The sequence below is a fragment of the Chiloscyllium plagiosum genome, chromosome 14 (assembly GCF_004010195.1).
Source record: "Chiloscyllium plagiosum isolate BGI_BamShark_2017 chromosome 14, ASM401019v2, whole genome shotgun sequence".
Taxonomy (NCBI): Eukaryota; Metazoa; Chordata; class Chondrichthyes; order Orectolobiformes; family Hemiscylliidae; genus Chiloscyllium; species Chiloscyllium plagiosum.
The window spans coordinates 20,074,441-20,090,682 of record NC_057723.1 but is presented as its reverse complement, the minus strand read 5'-3'; the positions used below and the strand labels follow the sequence as shown (position 1 = coordinate 20,090,682).

Below are 16,242 nucleotides of genomic sequence, written 5' to 3'. Positions count from 1 at the left end.
CATCCAAATGACCTAATCTCTTAATGTTCTGCAAAATTTCTCCCTGAGCCTCCAAGGTAATTGAGTGAAAGTACAGAATATCTTGTTAATGTTAGAATATACATTATTCAGTCTTAATCAGCAACCTTCCACAGATGATATTTCTGTGATCTCAGCAGTACGTGCATTATCATATTGGAAACAGTATTTGATCATTTCTTATGTTTATCTTTCTAATCTTCAATTCCATTCTCCGTGAGATACTTAGCAATTAGCACAGAATTATGGCAGACCGTAAAGCCAGAGTCTAGAGGTGTAAGGTTGAATGCTGATCTGTCATGTGACTCAAATCAGTTCCCAAATCAATTTCTTTCTACTTCTATTTTCCTTGTCTTTGCTCCTGTTTTCTGCAAATTAAGTGACTTTTCACCATCTGGTTCCATGGATGGGATTAGAAATTACAACTAAAAACTCTGAAGCCCTCTCTGAAATACTGCCTTGAAAAGAAAGTGTAAAGTAAAATGAAATGTTTCATTTGAGAACACTGACATTTTTTTTCAGAAAGGCAACAGGGTGGGAGATGGATTTGGGATATAATCTGGTTATGTAGGGTCTCCTTCATATTGCTTCTGGATTTCCAAATTCTAATGTAAAAGAGAGAGACAGCTGCTTGGGTCAAACAGATACATTGGCTTGACTGTGTTTTATCTTCTTTACTGTCCTGTTTTGACACCATCACCTTGATAATCTGTTATGATCTCTCTACCTTAATTAGTTTGTACAGTTTTGGATTACTTGTTACTTTGGTTAGACCTTTAGCATGCAATTCTTATACCTGTCATGCTATTGCAACCGTTTGGTTTGTCTCCAGCACTACCTTATTTTAAACATTTTTGTAATTATTTCTCTGCCTCAATTAATCGGATTATAGGTCATCCCTTCACTTGCTATTCAGCTGTTGACATTTTACTCACACTGTCTGACACTTTTGATCACCTGCAGAGATTTATTATTCAGCCTATCAACACTCCATCACACCATATGTTTGATCTTATGATCTCTCTGACTATAAATCCTGTGTCTATGCACTTTTCTTCACTTCACCTGATAAAGGAACAGCGCTCTGAAAGCTTGTGATTTCAAATAAACCTGCTGAATTATAACCTGGTGTCATGTGACGTCTGACCTTGTTCACCCCAGTCCAACATTGGCACCTCCACATCAATGTTTTATCCTAGTAGGGGTAAGGACAGTACAATGTACATTTGAAAATCTCTCATGATCTTCAACTAGCAAAACAGCCCTGTTTAAGTTGCAGCAGGCTGTTGCAACAATATTCCTTATTCTCATGAAAGTGACTCCTTAATTTGTGCTGAGAAAGGTCTACACCATGACCTTGGCACATCCATGCAGCAGATGGAAGCTTTGCCTTGCCCCAGACCTGAGCCCAACCCCTCAAGGGAAATTCTAAAGGTTAGCTTTCTGGTTTCCCAAATAACCAATCTGACCTGACCAAACACAAAATTTCAAAGCTGGCATTTTAATATAACAAAAAAGAAACAGAATAAAACATAGCGTGAATTGTATACTCTTTTCATATCAATATATGCTCACCCACGCCCCAGAGCTATGCTTGCCGACCGAGACACATTTCTGTATATCTTCAACATAGATCACTGTTCTTTTCTCATCTCTGAGTCAAAAATCCTGAATACATGAACAAATGCCTCTGTGGGAGTATCATTACCAGTGAAATTACAATAGTTTGTGAAGAAAGTCAGTCACTACCATTTCATGACAACAAGGGATATGCTATAAATGTGTCCTTTCCACACATCCTACAAGCCAGTTGAAGAAAGGAAAACATGATCTACCTGCAGGGTTAATTAGCTCATTAAAGATTGCTGCACCTACAAGAAAAGTTTCTTTAACATTTGTCAGTTAAATATAGTGCTGGAACATCATAACTGCAATGTGCCATTGCATATTTGCCAATGTACTTCTAAGTGGTCACCATCACTACCCTACCACCCAACACTATCTCCTTGCAACACAACCAAACACCTCTCCACTGTCACCTACATTAATTCAGTACTTCTTGCATTGTTTTGTTGACTTTCAAGAATGAGCAAAAGACCCATTCTAAACGATCGCTGTTCAGTTATGTTTTAGACTCATTCACGGGATGTGGCCATCGCTGACTAGGCCAGCATTTACTGCCCATCCCTAACTGTTCACATAACCAACCATACTGTTATTCATCTGGAGTCACATGTCGGCCAGACCAGGTAAGGATGGCAGACTCCCATCACGAAAGGACATTGGTGAACTAGATAATTTTTTCAACAACCAGTTGTGGTTACATGGTCTCAATTTGGCAATTTTCTTTTGAAGTTCAAGATTATTTTAATGAATTTAGATTCACCTTCTGTAATGGTGGGATCCAAATCCGTGTCCCCAGAACATTAGCCTTGGCTTCTGGATTATAAGTCTAGTGGCATAATGGGGAGAAATGTACACTGCCTCAATATATGATAATACATTGCACTTCTGATGCACCATGATGACTCATGAGTGTCAAAGAAAATTTCTTGTAAATGCACCAGCCTTCAATGAGCTAATTAATCCTGCAGGTAGATCACATTTTCCTTTCTTCAGCTGGTTTGCATGATGTGTGGAAAGAACACATTTATTTCCCATCCCTAATTGTCACAAAATGGCAGTGACTGACATTCTTCATGAATAGCTGTAATTTTGCAGGTGTCTACAAGGACATTTGTTGATGTATTCAGGATTTTTGACCCTGGTATGGCAAGGAACAATCATCTGTGTTCAATTTGGAATACTGAGTTATTCAAAAGGAATTCTGAAATTGATAACTGTTGCTGCAATCTTTTGTTCAGCTCAAGCATACAATTTATCCAAAAAGTATCGTTAGAACAAGAATGTGGGTTCAATATTTGCAGATAGGACAAAGTAGATACAATGTTAACTTGGTGGCTACGTAGAACATGTTTGATCAGTAAAACAACTACTGTCTTCTGTCACCAGAGTACATGGAATTGGACATCACATCTAGCCTCATGGTGGATGGCTATGGACAGCAGTTTCAGATTTATCCCCTTAAAGAAATATTACAACAACCAGCAATTCACTCTTAAGATAAACAAACAGCGTTAAAACATTAAGCACACTTTTAATTTCCAATTCATATCATTTTCTTGTCTTTAAGTGTCTTCTGGGGGCTAACATATTAGCAAATAATGTTTTGAAGATAAATGTATTTATTTAAAAAAAACACAAGTAGCAATAACCTTAAAGGTCAGAAGATAATTTGGTTTTGACTCAGTTGGCTGTCACACAATAAATCCTATTCCTTATTGTCTTTTTGGCAGAGTTAACATGAAATACAGAGTAGTTTAACCAATGCATCCTTTCTGAATATCTAATGACTAGTAATGAATGCCCATATTTGAAGATCTGAAAATATTTTATGCTTTGCAATTGCCTTCTCGCTCAGTTACTCTGCTGTCATGTAAATCTGGTGGTTTTGTAATATCCATTACATTAAAGTGCCTTCCTCAGATGGCAGATATCTGCAGTCAAAAAGCAATTGCTACCTGACGGTATTTGACTGTGTGATAGTACTGTCAGCTTATGAAATCTTTAACAGTATTTGAGCTACACTGATACTTATTAAATTCTACCCATAAAGACATGGTGGCAAAACTGAATCACATTTTGAATCACATTCTGAATGTCATGATTTGGAGATGCCGGTATTGGACTGGGCTGTACAAAGTTAAAAATCACACAACACCAGGTTATAGTCCAACAGGTTTAACTGGAAGCACTAGCTTTCGTAGCACTGCTCCTTCATCAGGTGGATATCACAACCACCTGATGAAGGAGCGGCGCTCTGAAAGCTAGTGCTTCCATTTAAACGTGTTGGACTGTAACCTGGTGTTGTGTGATTTTTAACATTCTGAGTGAATTGTCTAGGTCAGAACATAGACCTGAGACCTGAATGAGAGGAGTTGATGGACCTTGTGAAGTTCAACAGGATTGAAAATGAAAGCAACTCTGCGTCAGAAATATCTCCAGTACCACCATGTATCATGAAATCCTTCCTTTTGTTGTATGCAACTTGAAATCAGTGTCATAGAGTCATAGAGATGTACAGCATGGAAACAGACCCTTTGCTCCAACTCATCTATATCGAACAGATATCCTAACCTAATCTAGTCCCAGTTGTCAAAACTTGCCCCATATCCCTCCAAACACTTCATATTCATATACCCATCCAGATGCCTTTAAATGTTGCAATTGTGTCAGCCTCCACCACTTCCTCTGGCAGCTCATTCTATGCATGCACCACCCTCTGAGTGAAAAATGTTGCCCCTTAGGTCTCTTTTATATCTTTCCCCTCTCACCCTAAACCTATGCTCTCTAGTTCTGGTCTCCCCCACTCCAGGGAAAATACTTTGTCTATTTATTCCATCCATGCCCCTCATAATTTTATAAACCTCTATAAGGTCACCCCTCAGCCTCTGATGCTCCAGTGAAAACAGCCCTAGCCTATTCAGCCTCTCCCTAAAGCTCTAAATCTGGCAACATCCTTGTAAATCTTTTCTGATCCCGCTCAAGTTTTAAAACATCTTTCCAATAGGAAGGAGTCCAGAATTGCACACAATATTCCAAAAGTGGCCTAACCAACGTCCTTACAGCCGCAACATGACCTCTTAACTTCTATACTCAATATTCTGACAAATAAAGGAAAGCATACCAAACAGCTTCTTCACTATCCAATCTACCTGCAACTCTACATTCAAGGAGCTGTGAATCTGCACTCCAAGGTCTCTTTGTTGAGCAACACTCCCTAGGAACTTACCATGAAGTGTATAAATCCTGCTAAGATTTGCTTTCCCAAAATGCAGCACTTTGCATTATCTAAATTAAACTTAATCTGCTACTTCTCAGCCCATTGGCCCATCTGATCAATATCCCATTGTAACCTGAGGTAACCTTCTTCACAGTCCATTACACCTCTAATTTTGGTGTCATCTGCAAATTTACTAACTATACCTCTTATGTTCACATCCAAATCATTTATATAAATGATGAAAAGCAGTGGACCCAGCACCGATCCTGTGGCACACCACTGGTCACAGGCCACCAGTCTGAAAAGCAACATCCACCACCACCATCTGTCTTCTACCTTTGAGCCAGTTCTGTAATCAACTGGCTAGTTTGGCATGACATGTTTTTAAAGTGGGATTATAATACAAATCTGCTATGTCTTTATACCTTTGGTAATTTGTATGAAATTCAGTCAAAGCATGGAAGATGTTAACAACTTGCCCCACTCCCTTCCCCACCCCTCATCCTTGAATGTCAAAATGATGTTTGAGGACCATATTATCTATACAATCAGTCATTTCTTTGAAAAACTCTATTAGCGTTGTCAAACATGACTTGCTGTCCTTGATTATCCCATGCATCTGTAAATGCTCACTAATTTGATCTCAAATTATGTATTCTAAGAGTGAACCAACAACTGACATTAATCTAACAGGCTTATAATTAACAAGTTTCTTCTTCTTTTCTCTTCTTCAACATATTACAGCAAATATATTTATTTAAAGGAGCAGGCTAGATGGAGTTATGAGCTATGACACAATCACGGAGCTGATGAATTAAATAAACTGCTTATAAACACTCAACACCAGTCTTGCATTAAAATGTGTTGATTTTACAATGGCTGTATAGCACTCTTAAGTATAATTGATATATGATAGCACAGGCATAGGTTCACAGAAATGAATGCCTGCAATTTAACAAATTTGCACATGCATGCAACATACATATCCAAGCTCCACTCTGTTGACCAGCTGACAATTCCTCAGTTACTCTTCTGGCACCAGGAACACATTATTTAGTGCTTTCACATAAAGCAGGCAGTACCTGACCAGACAAATCAGTCAAAATTAAATATCAGTGTGCATTTTGCCTGGCCTCTATCCTCTTGGGAACGATGGTCATGAGAAGTTCTGTACAGATCCTTATCTATTTTTCTCATTACTGCAGTCTACCTTTGCTGACACCCCTTCCTCTCTACTGTTCTCCATTTCACATGACAGAACTCCCTGATGTGAAAGGTGTGACTCTCAGTCAAAAAACAGGCTCCCAAGGACACTGACCCTGATAGATTACAGAGCACCAATGTTATTAACCTGCCATTGATCTCACCTCGAAGCAACAAGAAAAAAACGTCAAAATCGTTAAGTATGACAACAAAAAAGTAACTGCTGTGCTTATTTTTAAAAAACCCAGATGCCAGAAGTATAGCATATGACAAAACACACATTGGACCATGGTGGTTACAGAAACTAACTTATAGTTATCTGGATTTTTCTCAAATTGTTCTACTGGGCTGGAATTAATGGCTTATGTTCTGTCTCCTTTTCCATTAGCCAAAGCTTTTTTTTTCCTCTTTCACTCAGTTTTTCCTTTATAGCAGTGACCTCAACTTCTCACCCAACGTTCTCCATTCTCTCTTGATGATTTCAATCTCCACTTTTATTCATCACATGCCCTCAGTGAACATTATTTCACTGGTCCTCGTGGTTCTGCTTTAGATTAATTACCATTGGGTAGAAATTACCATCAGCAAGGTTATCTCATGAATGATGAATATACTTATTTTAAATTCCTTTCTTCACCATGTTACTAAATGAGTGAACCAAGTTAAAATACTTTCTACCATTATATTATGTTTTAGTTAGGAATTCAAAATCACTTTATTTCAATTCTTTAAACTGTCCTTATATATTATCCAAATCTAAACAATTGCTAAATTCTATTTTTTAAACGTTTTATCCCTTGTAAATGTGAGCTAACAATCACTTTAAACTAATTCTTCTAACTTTGAATGGTACTTATGTATCTTTTCCAGTGTTAAAGATGTTTACACAACTTTTCTGAACAAAGCTCACCTTTTTCCGAAGTGACTCTTGACTGTGTAAATCTCAAATCAATAACAGGGCGGCACAGTGGCTCAGTGGTTAGCACTGCTGCCTCACAGCACCAGGGACCTGGGTTCAATTCCCGTCTTGGGCAACTGTTTGTGTGGAGTTTGCACATTCTCTCTGGGTGCTCCGGTTTCCTCTCACAGTCCGAAGATGTGCAGGTTAGGTGATTTGGCCACGCTAAATTGCCCGTAGTATTAGGGGAATGAGTCTGGGTGGATTGCTCTTTGGAGGGTCAGTGTGGACTTATTGGACCAAAGGGCCTGTTTCCAAACTGTAGGGAATCTAATCTAATAACAGGAATGTTGTAGAGTTAGTAACCCACAAAATTGAGTTCAAATCCCCATTATAGCAGTTTAGGAATTTGAATTCAGTGAAAAGTAATCCAAACAAGTTCTGCTGTCAATAAAAAAGTGACCATGGTGCTTTCTATTGTTGTGGAAACTTAATGGATTTGGCAACGTGTTTTTATAAAGAGGATCTGCTGTTGCTCCTCGCCCAAACTTATATGTAACTCCAGCCCCACAACAATGTTGTTATTTCTTAATTTTCTTCTGAGAGGATCAAGCAATCTACTGAATTTGGGTGGAGATGGGTAGAATGTCAATAATATCAATGAATTTATAATCTAAAGGCCCAGGCTGATGATCTGGGGTCATGGTTAAATATATGGCCAGGGCAACTTGTGAGATTAAAATTGATTAATAAATCTAGAATATAAAGCCAGTCTTCATAATGGTGACCATAATGACTTTCATTGATTGGTTCATCTAACTCATTAATGTCCTTTAGGGAAGGAAATTTCCCAGTCTGGCCTCCATGTGACTCCAAACCCACAACAATGTGGTTGTCTCTTAATTGATCTTTGAAAGATTTGTGAAGGTCTGTAGCTCAGGTTGAGGTTTAGGGTGTAGGTTTGCTCGCTGAGCTGTAGGTTTGATATCCAGACGTTTCATTACCTGGCTAGGTAACATCATCAGTGGTGACCTCCAAGTGAAGCGAAGCTGTTGTCTCCTGTTTTCTATTTATATGTTTGTCCTGGATGGAGTTCCTGGGGTTTGTTGTGAAAACGAACAGGAAATGACATCACCACAAACCCCAAGAACCCCATCCAGGACAAACATAAATAGAAAGCAGGAGACAACAGCTTCGCTTCACTTGGAGGTCGCCACTGATGATGTTTCCTAGCCAGGTAATGAAACGTCTGGATATTAAACCTACAGCTCAGCGAGCAAACCTACACCCTCAATCTTTGAAAGAGCCGAGAAAGTCACTCAGTTCAAGGGTAGTTGCGGATGGGCAGTAAATCTTTGACCTTGTCAATGATACCCTCATCCCACAAAAGAATAAAATATCAATCACTACAAACAATAACAAGAATGAAGGGACATGAGCAATTTGTTTGTAACCACAGCACATATGACTCTACAAAGTCCTTCTCACTAATATCTGGTGACTGGTAGAATAATTAGGAGAGCTCTCTCACAGTAGCCAAGCAATGGTCTGACATAGTCATAATTATATAACCTATCAGCTAAAACCCTGGATGAGTGCATCATCTTGTCCCACCAGCAGGACAGATCTACAAAGTTTTCAGGTCAAACATGGACAAAAGAAAAATCCTGCCAGTTGCCACCTACCATCTCCTCCTGGTTGTTGAATCAGAATTTCTAAGAGACTTAGCTTGATGTGGGTGACAACAGAACAGAACTATTTTATTTCAAGAAATCTGGTCCTCAGCACTTATAGTATTATTATCGAGAAGCTCTTTTGTTTTATCCCCATTACATATTTCCAATTGTAAATCTATTAAAAAAGAAACCAAAGGAATGGCGGAGATATGTGTGTTTGGAGCTTAATTCTGCATAATGAAGTCCATTTACTATAAATCAGTTCTCCTCACCTAGGACAGCAGTATTGAAAGAGATCAGTTCCTTTTCTTTCCCATCATTGTAGAAAGCAAGATGCCACGTTCCTGAATCTAGGTACTGAACAAATGCAGCTTCATTGATGACTAAAGTCTGGATGCTTCGCCGTTCACGTGGTGACTCCATCATGCTCCACTTCTCCTTGCCATCAAGACGCTCCATGAAATCATACTGGGAGCAAAAACATAAACAATTACAGTGTAAAATCTGCTTTAAATCAGCTCAGATTTACCTTCATAAATGTGATAATCCTCTTAACAATCATCTTAATTGAAGAGTTGTAGCTGAAGGAAGCAATTGAACTATAATCAGCCAGCAATCTCTTAACTCTCTTCTAATTCTGCTTTCGAACTGCTAAGTAATTCCTTCATAATTTCCAGAGTGTTTGCATCCAATTAATCTGATGATTATCACTTGATAATCAGAGTGATTGTGTTCCATTATCAATCATTCTGTGCAGTTATCATTATGCCTCAACCACTTAAAGGGGGTAATTTTATTTTGTAGGATAATATAAAATGGGTATTAGTGAATCCAAAATCCGTTTTGCATGTCTGCAGACTTTATTTCCATTGAAATGTCTTAATGTTAATGGTAATTCTTATCAGTAGAAAGTGAAATAAAGCTACTGTCCACAAACTGCATGCAAATCATCACAAAGCAGCAACAGCTATCTTGGAATGCCTGCGATTAAAATACTGCCATACAAATGTATTATTTCATCATATCCCTCAAGATCCACTCATGTTTGATGAATTACTTTAAAAACACAATCTCTGTTCAATTGACAAACTTGGCTACCAATTTTTAAGCAAGGTACCCCAAGCATCAAATGAGGATCAAAGTAAGAGGTAAGGTTCTTGGAACAGTACTGCAATATCATTTGCATTCACCAGAACAAGTTAAATGCCTTAATCTGAAGAACAGCACTTCCATCAATGCAACACCACAAACAGCACTGTGCTGAAATGCCAGCCTGGATTCTGTGCAGAAGTCAGGTATTGGGATTTGAAAGGCAACAATTTGCATTTAAATAGTGCTTTTACTGTAGTAAAAGTACAAAAATATGCTTCACAAAAGGGTTACCGCTCAAAATCTGATACCCAAACTCTTTTGATTCAGAGGAAAAATGGCTATCTGGATACTATAATACTTATCCTCCTGCAAATCATGTGACGATATTATTCTATGGTAATGAGAACACAGTTAGGACTCTTGCTTCTTATTCAGTGTGGTAGCACTGTTTATATTTTACTCAAACCATTAGTATGCATTACAAAAATGACAGATGACAGAGAGATACTGTGAAGCTATTATTTAATCATGGACTTCAGATGATATCCACAAACGACTCAAATTTTTCTCACCAACTTTCACTGCCATCTGGATACCTAGAAAAAATACCAACTGCAAGAATCATTCACATTTCATATTTATTTCTAAATTTCACATGGTACTTGTTATTATACAACTGTGTGCTGTGTGATAATTAGTCAGGAAGCCAATGCAGGGAAACCAAAGGGATCCCTTCAGACTGGAAGCAAAAAAAATAGATCACAGAAGTTACTGCACTTCCTCGACTGTGAACAAACTGAGACAAGGGGCAAGAACTAACCTCCATTTACACAGTACCTTTTATGACACAAGATGTCCTGACACACTTTGCAATCAATTAAGTACTTTTGAAGTATAGTCAGTGTTGTAATGCAGTGAAACTCAACAGCCAATTGGCACATGGCAAGGTCCCACAAACAACAATGTGATAATGACCAGATAATCTGTGTTAGTGCTGTTTGAGTGAGGCATAAATATTGGCTGGGACACCAAGGAGAGCTCCTTTGTTTTTCGCTGAACTATTTGTTTTTATATCCCCAAGAAGATACACATTTCATCTGAATACGGGATCACCAATAGCACACCTGCTGCACTAGAGTATCAACCTTAATCACTTGCTCAAGTGGGTTTTTAACCGACAGCCTTCTTATGCTGACTGAAGGGTATTACCATTCATTCCAATGTGAATAGAACAAAGGATTGAACCAGGCATCCTTGTGGACTACATATTTGCAGCTCAGAAATAGCCCATGCAGACCTATTGATCTATACTCTACAAAGTCTCCTACTTTATCCAGCCAATCAATAAATCTTTCAATTTCTTTCTCACTTATTTACTTCTTTCGCTTTTTCTGTGATTGTATCTATGTGCCTGGTTGTGGTAAATAGCATACTTTGCGTTGGAATGTTCCACAGTCTCACCAGTCTCAGAGCAGATATGTTTCTCTTGAAATCCTCATTGGATTCATTTGCAATTGTCTTTGATTTCTAGTCCTGGTTTTGGACTTCATCACGACCTTCTCTACATTAACCCTATCAAACCCTTTTACAAAATATTTCTATTACTTCACATGTTAGCCTTCTCTTCTATTAGTAAGAATGTTATCGTAGTCAATAGCAAAGCCAAGGTATCTGACAAGAAGAATCCGATTCTAACAATCTCTTACATTGAGGTCTGACTGCGCTGTATTATCAACATATCAGTCTAACCTCAACTTTCATTTATTCCTGCAACTCCTTTTTTAGCTTTTAGTCAATGGTCTTCACAAATCTAGACATTTCTTTTCACGTCATATTATTCCTCGGTGGAGCAATAAACAGAGAGGACAGAAGGAAATGTAAACAGTCATGTAGTAATGTTGACGAAAAAAAATGCAGAGGAACTTGTGACTAAGTATTAAGAAATATATAACAGAGTTTGAGAAGTTGGTAGTCCATTATTAGGATTTCTTCATTGGAAACAGCACATTTTTTCACACATTTCTCATCCATAGGGGTAGTCTAAATTGGAAGAGAGAGTCCCTGAGTAATATTGGATCCATCACAAGAAATGTTTTATTTTTCTACTATCATGAGATATGACAGATTGCTTTAGATTTGGTTACTACAAGGTGACTTTATGCTGGCTCAGAATATACATTTGCAGTGTGATTTGCAAAATATTAATTTAAGCCACTTGCAGAGATATTTTTCCAGTTTGTTCATTTTTTGAGATGAAAGACAAGAGGAAAAATTAACCAATTTTGTAGTTATGTTCTGCATTTGAAAGATGCCTGAAAAATATCTGACAAAAATCAGGAGAAGCATATCACCCTGGTAGGTATCTAAAACAAATTTTAAGCAACTTATTTCTCCTCTTGATGGCTTTACCACTGGCTTCAGAATGCTCCTGCAGATAGAGCTGATTGGAGCACATCCTGGGCATACTTAGGTTTCCCTTGAATTAGCTGAAGCTTAAGACTGCCCACAAAAAGACCATTTCTTGAAATGTATTTATCTTCATGTAGATCTGGAAGCTATACTGCTCTAGGTATTCCCACGTGTTCACTATCACCATAAGCCTTGAAAGTCACCCATTGGAAATCTGCTGCCATATACAAAGCTTTCAATAGAGATGTGGTGGACACCTTCAGTTCATTGTAGAGGTCTGAGATATAATTCGGTCAACAGCCTTAGCCTCTTGTGATGCACTCCTCATTACTCAACCATTACACGCCCCACACAGCAGTCTAAAATAAATTTCTAAGTCATCACTTCTGTGTCAATACATTGTAACTGTAAAACATATAGACAAAACCAAATACAGATTTCATACCCAAATTAATTTGAGCAGTGTAATGATAGACAAAGAAGAGGTGCTAAAAAGGCTGGCAACACTCTAGACAGATAAGTCACCCAGTCCATACGGGATGCATCCTAGACTGGTGAGAGAAGTTAGCAAGCAAATCAGAGCTGTTGACAGAAAGTTTTCGGGCCTCTCTGAATACATGACTAGTTCCAGTGGACTGGAGGATTGCAAATGTGACACCCTTGTTTAAGAAAGGGACAAAGGATGACCTAGGCAATTACAGACCTGTCAACTTAATATCGATAATGGAAGGCCACAGTACAGGATAAAATAAATATACACTTAAAGAAAAGTAAGTGAATTACTAGACAGTCACAATAGCTTGGTTCAGGGCAAGTCACGTGTGACAAATTTAATTGAGTTCTTTTATGAGATGACCCAGGCAGTGGATGAGGGTAGTGGTGTGGATGTTGTATACCTGGACTTTCAGAAATTATTTGACGTGGGGCCACATGGCAGGTTGGTTAGCAAGCATGGATTAGAAGTCTGTTAAAAGACAGGAAGCAAAGGTAGATATAGATGGCCATTTATCAGATTGGAAATGAGTTGAAAGTGGTGTTAACCAGAGATCAATGGTGGAATCCTTGCTTTTTCTGATTTATGTAAATTATTTGGAGATTGGTGTTGGTGGAAAACTCTCTAAATTTGTAAATTATACTAAGTTAGGGAGACCAGTGAATTGTGAGGATAACGTTGAGTGACTAGGTTGACCAAATGGACAGGCATTGGGCAGATGAATTTCAATGTAGGGAAACAGGGTAATGTATTTTGATAGAAATACAGGCTCAGTGGGACAACCTTAAGGGGAGTAAAGGAGCAGAGGGATCCTGGGGCTCGATTCTCTAAAAATGACCAGGCAAGTTGAAACAACTGTTAAGAATGCTTATAGGATCCTTGGGTTTATAAATGGTGGCAGAGAGTATAAAAACAAGGAAGTGATGGCATACCTCGACAAATAATTGGTCAGATCATATTTGGAAGATTGTGTTCAATCTGGACACCTTAATTAAGGAAGGATATTAAGGCCTTGGAAAGGGTTCAAAGGAGATTTACTGGAATGATACCCAGAATGAAAGATTTTAGATACAAGATTAGGGAACTTCAGCCTATTCTCCTTGGAGCAGAAAGGATTAAGAGGTGACATTACTGAGGTATTCAAAATTATGAACAATTCTCACAATGTAACTAAAGGTATTCTGTTTCCACAACTGGTATGTCAGTAACTAGGGGTCACAATTTCAAGACTGCCAGCAAGAGAGCTAGGAGTGAGATGAGGAGAAATTTCTTTACTCAGAGAGCTGTTAGGATTTGGAATGTCCTGCTTGCCAAAGTGGTGAAGTCAGATTCCACAGGAGGTATCAAAACAGAACTCAATATATATTTAAAATGGATGAATTCAGAGGGCTACAGAGATAGTGCTGGCAAATGGGACGGGCTGGGAAGCTCTTTTGGGAGCCAGTACAGTCACAATGGGTTGAATGGCCTCTGAAATGTAAAATTCTATGTGTTCCATTTATGTAAATGGTCTGGGGCATTGTATAGGCCTGTGACCAGCAGTCATGTCACAAGGATTGGTGCTGAGTCCACTGATTTTTGTCATTGATATAAATGATTTGAATGTAAATATAGTGAACATGATTAGTAAGATTGTTGGTGACACCAAAATTGGTGATGCAGTGGACAGTGTTATTTCAGGGTATAATGGGACCTTGATTAGATGGGTCCATGGACTGAGGAGTGGCAGATGGAGTTTAATTTAGTTAAATTTGAGGTGTTGTATTTTGGTAAAGCAAATTAGGGCAAGACTTAAATAATGGTAGCGTCCTGAGGAGTGTTCTGAACAAAGAGACTGAGGGGTGCAGCTGCATAGTTCCTTAAGAGTGCAGCTGCAGACAGGGGGTAGGGGGTGAATAAGGCATTTGACACACTTGCCTTCATTGGTGAGAACATCGAGTGTAGGAATTGGGATGCAATGTTGCAACTGTGCAAGATATTGGTGAGATATTTTTAGAATACTGCATACAATTCTAGTCACTCTTTGAGAGGACATTGTTAAACTTGAAAAGCTGCAGAAATAATTACAATTATGTTGCCGAGACTGGAGGGTTTGATTAAAGGGCGAGGCTGAATAGGCTGGGGCTATTTTCCCTGGAGCTCGGAGGCTGAGGGGTGACTTTGTAGAGATTTATAAAATCATGAGAGGAACGCATTGGATGAATAGCCAAGGTAATTTACGAGGATGGAGGAGCGAAAGATGGAGGGCAGAGCTTTACGGTGAGAGGGGAAATGTTTAAAAGGGACCTGAGAGGCAGTTTTATCATGCAGAAAGTGGTGCGTGTATAGAATGAGCTTCCAGAGGAAGTAATAGAGGTGGGTACAACATTTAAAAGGCATATGGATGGGGATAGATGATTAAGAAGGGATATTGGCCAAATGCTGGTAAATGGAGCTAGATCAGATTGGGATATCTAGTCTGCTTCTGTGCTGCATGATTGTATGATTGTTAAACTTGATTCAACTGTACATGGTTTTGTTTTTGTTTTGCTATACCCCAGTATTAAGCTATAAAGGTTCTGAGAAGTTGATAACAAGCAGAGTAATCCACACTCATGAGTTGTATTGTTATAATGTAGCTCATGTAGAAATAGCTCTCATGAACAGTGTGGACCATTGCAAACAGCCAATTGTAGAAGCTATGACAAAGAAAGAAACAGATATTGACATTTCAGGTATAGATCTCTGTCTGGACTGGAATCAATTCTGACAAAATGCTATATTTGTAATGTCATCATTTTCTTTTCTTTCTAAATACTACCTAACTAGTTCCAGCATTTTCTGTTATTGGTTCATTTTCCCCAGATTTATACTGCATTACATTTCTTTAAAAAAGCTACAGTTTAGTGTAACTATTATGAGAAGTGCAGAAGTGTTTTTTTTTGTAAACAAAGGAAGGAGAGTCAGCTAAAAGTTCAGAAGAACTTCAGAAAAAGCAGTTTATCATAATTTGCTATTTTCTTCTGTTCTCTAAAACCTAGGAACTCACAGGAGAGTTCAAGTTGTGTAGGAATATAGAGAATGCAAGACAGAAATTTTAAAAAGAAATTAGGAAAGCAAGGAAGTACGCGTGATAATATTGTTTAGTAAAATCAACAAAATTTCCACGATGGTTTAAGAATACTGAAAAAACAACAAAAAAAAAGACCAAAAAGGTAACTTGGCTGTCCAAACATGTGAGCTGTATGCTTTGTTCTTTATGAATACCTTGAATCTGTTTTGATAAGAGATCATGAAAGTGGTGAAGGCTGGTACAATTACAACATTTAAAAGGCATCTAGATGGGTATATTAATAGGAAGGGTTTAGAGAGATGTGGGCCAAGTGCTGGCAAATGGGACAAGATTAGGTTTGGATATCTGGTTGGCATGGATCCAAGGGTCCTTTTCTGTGCTGTACATCTCTATGACTCTACAACGTTAAGTGGACATGGTTAAAGAGGAAAATGTGAAAAATGGAATAAAGAGACTGATGGAGGGCATCTTAAGGGACTTAACATGCATGAAAGTGGATAAATTAGCAATGTATCCCACGATTCTAGGGGAAATAAAGCAAGTAGCATAGGCAAAAAC

The 16,242-nt window shown here is 38.3% G+C and overlaps 1 protein-coding gene across 18 annotated transcripts in view; it reads right to left on the bottom strand.

Annotated features, from left to right (window-relative positions):
* Positions 1-16,242, bottom strand: part of LOC122556528 (teneurin-2-like) — a 1,106,639-nt gene that overhangs the window by 129,926 nt on the left and 960,471 nt on the right. For all 18 annotated transcript variants that reach the window (XM_043703277.1, XM_043703278.1, XM_043703280.1 and 15 more), the window contains one exon: positions 8,911-9,106. In XM_043703277.1, the coding sequence (XP_043559212.1) occupies positions 8,911-9,106 (196 nt within the window). The remainder of the gene's footprint in view (positions 1-8,910; positions 9,107-16,242) is intronic.